Source organism: Habropoda laboriosa, unplaced genomic scaffold (genome assembly GCF_001263275.1).
Source record: "Habropoda laboriosa isolate 0110345459 unplaced genomic scaffold, ASM126327v1 scaffold269, whole genome shotgun sequence".
NCBI lineage: Eukaryota > Metazoa > Arthropoda > Insecta > Hymenoptera > Apidae > Habropoda > Habropoda laboriosa.
In genome coordinates, this window is record NW_017100417.1 from 177,567 (window position 1) to 184,555 (window position 6,989).

General features: G+C 32.9%; 1 protein-coding gene across 1 annotated transcript in view; it reads right to left on the bottom strand.

Moving 5' to 3' along the window:
* LOC108575483 (protein timeless homolog) overlaps positions 1–6,989 on the bottom strand; it is a 22,920-nt gene continuing 15,931 nt past the window's right edge. Inside the window, exons 8-13 of the mRNA XM_017938302.1 lie at positions 4,182–4,388; positions 2,750–3,034; positions 1,513–1,620; positions 597–746; positions 315–419; positions 1–224 (exon numbers count right to left, since the gene is read on the bottom strand). Coding sequence (XP_017793791.1) covers positions 1–224; positions 315–419; positions 597–746; positions 1,513–1,620; positions 2,750–3,034; positions 4,182–4,388 — 1,079 coding nt within the window. The remainder of the gene's footprint in view (positions 225–314; positions 420–596; positions 747–1,512; positions 1,621–2,749; positions 3,035–4,181; positions 4,389–6,989) is intronic.

Below are 6,989 nucleotides of genomic sequence, written 5' to 3' on the forward strand. Positions count from 1 at the left end.
TTAATCTTCATCGTCGCTAATCATTACATGAGATGACCTGTGTTGATTACGTTGCTCTTGCGCTGGTTCCTCTTCGTCGTCACTAATTATGGTTTTAGTGAATTTCTGCTTGGTATCCTGAGACGTTAATGGCTCTTGTTCTTCATCGCTATCCAGTAGACGACGTTTTTTTACTGCTCCATTCTCCTTGTCTGAGCTGTCGGATCGATATCTCTTCCCTTCGTCTAATACAAATATCCAGTTAACAAACCATCAAGTCAAAACAATACTGTACTCTTTATAGTTTTTGTTTGGCTAGTAGCTTATTTATTTACCTTGAGCATCTATAGTGTTGATTTCAATTTCCAATTCAGAATCAGACGAGTCGATAAGTAATTTAACGCGACCACTGGAATCTTTCTTCTCGGTTTTAGAAATTTCTGTAATTAATAACGATAGCAGCGATGAAATTAATTGCTAAATTTCACGCAGTCGACATATCGATGGATATTAATTTTTGCACACATTTGCTGGTAAATTTCTGAAGTTCAGAAAGTTTAACCTGTGACGTCAACAGAGGGCACATAGCTATCTATTTCGAACGTGGTAATACGTACCGACTGTCTGCGAGTTTCCTGCTTCTGCTTCCTCTATTTCTGGACCGTCACACTCTATGGAGTTCGAAGAAACTGTTGAGCTTTTCACTGGCTTGGGTGTAGAACTAACTCTAGGTTTAGAATTGCCAGACGTTGATGGTTGTTCTTCAGCTAAAAAATTTACAACAGTTTTAAGTTTTAACATATCCTTACTAATATATCTCTTTTCTTGCAAACAAAAAAAATTGCTAAAACTTCAAAACTAAAATTGCTAAAGATTGCTAAATAAAATTTTAAATCATCATCTACAAATTAAGAATATATTCATACTTAGTTTGTAGATGATTTTAAGTTTTGTTTAACAATCTTTAGTAATTTTACTTTTTAGGTTCTAGCAATTATGTTTTAGCAAAGATGACAAATATAAAAATTATTTTACAAGTAATACAAAATATGTTTACAAGATAAAGATAATCTGTGGTAACAACATATAAATATAGGAAAATATATGATTTTACAATGCCTACTAAAAATATTAAAGTATAAAGTTTTAACTTGATTTTGCTACTGAAATTTTACTTAAACAATATTATAAGTAAATACAACCAGAATTAATAAACACAAAGTTTAAAATTGTATATTGCGACAAACTAATTCATAATTAAAATTATTACTTTATGGGAATACAGTAAATAATGAAGGAATCAGCTAATATAATAAACTAACTATGAAAAATACAAGCTTTATTTATTCAAAATTAAATTGAGATTATTGAATAATTAACAGAAAATAAATGGCAAATTAGAATTATGTATATGTATACCGTGACATTATTGTAATAAATTAATTTCGATACTGTACAATATTTTGTTAACAAAATGTTAGTCTACGTAAGTTAGTGTTCCAAATTAAAAATAAATATTCGAGAATAACCTACCTTTAGAAGTGAAGTATTTTTTAATATTTTCCAGAACATCGACGTCATCGTCGCTTTCATTGTTTTTATCGCTATCCAATTCTATTTTTGCTGGTGCTGGTTTTTCTTCTAGTTATAAAACATAAAAATGAATGTAAAAGAATATTTAATCACATTAAAGCAAAAGATGAAAAAGTAGTACACAACATTTTATTACACAGTTATTAAGTTCTTAAATATTTCCATCATCGTTGGAAATTCAATCCTTTGCAGATTAAAAAAAAATCATTTACATTTATCTGTTAACAATTCAACTAAGGAAAAAGAATAATGTAAAAGGATGAAGAATTTAGCAAAGTTTCTATACACAAGGTTCCAAAGGCAAATACAAGTCAGTCTCTTGTTTACAAGCGAGTAGGAAAGACGTTCTTGTCCGAGTGTACGTATTGTATTTACGTGCCTCAGTATCGATGAAACTGTTTATAAAACTGGAACGTTTCAATGTTTAGTACAGTGATATAAGTGAGCTGATGTATTGACAAAGTTCTTTCGCATAGAATATTTCTCATATATTCATTTCATTCATCCACATTTACTTCACTTATCAATAGAATGGCAATCGATGCTAAATTATTTCATCTAAAATAGGCATCTAACTCAAAATATTTATAAACACGCTTCATACTTTTTCGATTATTAATTTTCCGATTAAAAATTTTTCCGAATATTACGTTTCTAAATAAAATAACGTAAACATTATTTACTTACTCCTTTCTCTGTTAAAATTATACAATGCAAAAGAAACTTTAATTAGGCGCACGGAGATTTTTCTAACTGAGTGTAAAATTAAAAATTAAGTAAATATTAATGAACGCTTTCCGACTGGATTCACGTAATTTATACAAAACCACCGAGTTTCTATCGCGATGGTATTCGCAAGCTGCCAGAAAAATGGCAAAAGGTCATCAACTACCATGGAAATTATTTCGACGATAGATCTGTTTTCATTCTCTTTAACCCTTTCATTACTATTGGCACCTATCAAAAATTTGCTCGCACTATACTGCTGGAGCCTTATGGTGCACTTCCACCTTAATTTAATAAACCGAATTTTAAAACGATACGGCCAAAATAACAAATTCTGCATCCGTGGTTAAATATTTACCTTCAGTCACCAACGTTACGCATTAAAATCAGCGAAAGGGTTAAATGAAACTAATATGTATGCATTACAAGTAAAAAAAATGAGAAGTCTTACCTTCGACAATTAAGTTTCCTGCCAATCCAGCGTCAATAAGATTGCAGCGCTTTTGAATCGTCGACCTAAGCATATTAGCCGGTATACGCCAATAAGATTCCTGTTCATTAGAGGGAGGTGTGAATCCCATAGCTCGAATAAGCTTTTGAAAGCTCGGCGAATCCATCGCGGCCACCGAATAATCTGTCAGTGGGACTAAGGGGATACCTTCGGAGCTTTCCTCGTCTCGATCGTCCAGGACATCCTGCAGGGATTCCTTGATCCATTCCAGAGCTGTGCTCATATCTGATTCATCGAAAGACTTTGGTCATTGCATTTTTCCATAAAAGAATCGCGACGATTGTAACGAAGTGAAGGGTGTAATTGTTAAATTTGAGATTAATGTCAATTTTCGTATTAACAGTGGGAACAGAAAAATGTGATCTGCGAAATAGTAAGAATTTTTTTATTATGTTCTTGTTATTTCCAGGCAGATTTATTCGAATGATTATCATTATTTTAGTATTCTTAATTTTTTACTTAAAGCTTCTACTTTAAGTTCCTTCGATCTCAACATTTTACTTTGGACTCAGGAAATTTCGAATTTCTTTCTTGGGAATAGTAGATTTGAATACATCTAGATCTTGGAAATTTATTTCTTCGTTGTTAGATTTTGAGAAATTTTGAGAAATTCACTGTTTTTCTGTTTACAGTTCAGAATATTTTCGTAATATCGTAACACCGTATTATTAACACGATTATGATTTATGACTTCGTCCTTAACATTTTAACGATCTAGCATTTTTTAAATTAAATATTTTATCAAATCAATTATATTAAGAAAAATGTAAAAATTATTATAAATCTGTTCAGTGAACTTGTAAGAAACAGATAATGATCAATTTCTAATTAACAACGCAGTCCCGTTTGCACAAAAGTTCCGGTTAGACTAAAACAGAGGAGGAAATAAATCTCCGTTGATACGACGAAACCTAAAGTCTGGCATAGTCCAGGAAAATATCTCACTGCTGCTTTGGAATGTCATTGAAACCTGCTACCCTTCTCGAAGGAAATGGTATTCTGATAGGTGACAAGGACATTGGCTCGACACAAAAGGGCGACTGGATCGTTTTTTAACGGTGTCTTTTGGAAAATCCAAGGGGATAAACTGGTACTTCCCGATGCGGGCCACATTTGTACCGCAAGCAGCAGTTTCTTTGACAAGTCGTTACTTTTTCCATTCGTTTTTTCCTTTCTTTCTTTCCCTCTGTAGAACGATCACTGCAAATCCTTCTGCCCTTTCACACCAGCGTACGAACATTTGTCGTCCACAGGCGTAAAAGAGGAGAGGATAATATTCGAAGTTGCTGCCGTGAATTTTATTCCCATAAATCACTGGGAACGTATTACGAAGCTTGCAAAAGAAAAGCACGACTCGCACAGTATTACTCACTTTTTTCGATGACATCCTTCAACAGTCCAGATAATTGTGCATCCGTGTAGACTATTGTTGCCCGTTTCTTCGTACTTTTCTTCCCTCCGTTGTTCGCCGGTTTATTGGAAGTTGTGTTACCATCCCCCGAGGATCTTCCAACTTCTTCGTCTGTGTCTTCATCCTCGTCGGAATTACTGGCAGACCGTGTTTCCCAAAACGATTTACCTTTTTGCAAAATATAATACATAGGAAACGGGTATAAACGTGAAATACGTGAACGAGAAATATGTTGAATACGTATAGTTGAATTGATGATAATATAGAATTATTAAAATATATTTGATTTCTTACTTTGGTATATTTTAGTGACGTTTAAATATGTAAATTAACAGATTCCAAATTTTCGTTAACCCTAGTGCGGTCCTCGGGTCATCTTTGACCCGTCACCTCCTTATTTTTTTAAACGATTTTTCTTGTTATCAAATTTATGTTCGTTGATTTCTTACTTTAATATATTTCTGTACTTATACTATTTTAACGTTTAAATATGTAAATTAAAAGATTCCAAATTTTCGTTAACCCTAGTGCGGTCCTCGGGTCATTTTTGACCCGTCACATTCTTATTTTTCTAAACAATTTTTGCTGTTAATCAGATTTACGTTCCCTTGACATTGCATTAATAGTTTATTGTTCAGATTCATATTGCGTGCTGGTAAAAAAAACAGCTACACATAAGATAGAAATATATAATACATAAAATAAATATATCAAAGTAAGAGAGCAAAAAATCGCAATGGCAAAAATTTTAATATCAATACTAATACCAATATTTAAATTAAATTTTTAAAATAGGAAATAATTCTTGAGCAGCAAATCCTACTGAAAAAAATTGCATTCACTATGCAGCGGAAGGATTAAAAATTGAAAAGATAATTAAAACGCCCAATACAGTTAGAACATAATTACGACCACGTATCTGACGCATTAAAAAATCATATCGATGATCTGAGATAATATTTACCTAAAGTCACTGTTCGTTCAATTTATCAAATCTTTGCTTACCTGAACGATTATCCAACCTAACCGTGTTAAAATAAATATCGAAAACATTTTCCACGTTTCTCTCTCTGGATCTTTATCAATTATATCGCATATCGGATAGTGTATATATGTACGTTAAACTGGCTCCACGAGCCATGAATGTAGAAAACACGATTGAAGTAATATTTGCGTTTCTGGCTCAGAATTGCGCGGGAGCGCGCGAGTAGTCAGTCCACAGGCGGAATCGTCGCAGAATACAAATCTTGTTATTTAATATCGAGGTACGCGAATTCCAGCGGGTAGTTTCCCTACTACCCGGGCCAATATCACTCGTCTCTGCCTACCATTACACCGCTAGGAATTTCATATTTATCGTTGTTATTGTTTTTCTCTACCTCTCCGCGGCTGGTCCTTATTTGTATTCAATGCGTCGCGATAGATCGCATCACAGACATATAAGGTTAGGAGATGAAGTATAAAAGCAAAGCTTTGTCTCGGCTTACGTGCTATTGAAATACCATTTCCTTGTTGCTTCTTGCAAATCGAATGCGATTTCGCGAACCGGCACACCCGATGTGTTTTCAGGTGCAACGACAGATTTTAATATCGTATGTATTGTATTGTATGTACGACGAATGAAATATTTTAGGGACATGTGCGAATCGAGAAAATACATTTTACCTTGTCAGAGTGAATCCCTTCTTCTTTGTTGCTCAACTTCGTGAATGAAGTTGTGGAACAGCGATTTTTATCTCGTCGTACATGTAAATTAATTACTAAAATTCTGCGGCACACCAAAAATTGTTACACTGTTTCTCATGTCTGACAGAAAAGTATACACTTTTGAGTGATTCACAAAAGAAGCAATGTGTTTCTTCTGTTACTTTCTTTTAACTTTTTAAAATTTGTATTAACAAATTTTGGACACACCTGTGGACCTCTCGCGGCACACAAGAAAATCAGTGTTTTAGAAGATCGGTTGGTTTGTAATTTCTGTGTTTGTTGAACGCTAATTTGCGGAAAGATTGAAATTTTTTCTGACCTTCGTTAAGATTGGTAATACCAGCAGCACGATGTAACTTAATTTTTTAACCACGGCAAATATATATTAATAATCGCAAAATTTAAGATTACTTGGTTTATGCTCGTCTAATAAGGATAGTTTGTTTTATTTTATGCAAAAGGAAAATACAGCAACGGCTAATTAAGATTAATGTACTATGGTCCGTGATTTATTTCAGGTGTTTCTGTTTAAGGAAAACATGTTATTGCATAATTAGCTAAAGAGAGATAAATGTAAATGTTCAAAGTATAAAATTTTACATATTGAACATTTTTCTTTTATTTGTTTTTAGTGTGATAAATTATCGAATTATATTTGCAATAGAGTAATACGCTGTTATGTTATTTTATCCAAAATAGTCTCTGTTCACGTATTTTAGTCCAAACTGATTTGCTACTAAAGCGTACTATAGTTAGCTAATAAAATTTTTATATACACAGATACTGTACGTTAACGTAAGATAAAATTTCAAACATTTCCTAATAACTTCTACTTTAATAGAAAACTAACTAAAAAATTTCAGCCTACAAGGAATGACTTTCAATCAGTAATTGTGTATACCGAATAAACATAAATCAAAACTGCAAAAAATCACGTAAACATATTCAACGTCGATCTCAAAACAGATTCACTTGATTCCATAACTTTATCTTTCCATATGACCAAAAAAAAAGTGAGAACAAAATCTGTATAACCTCCGACAATATCGACGAAGGGTCCTT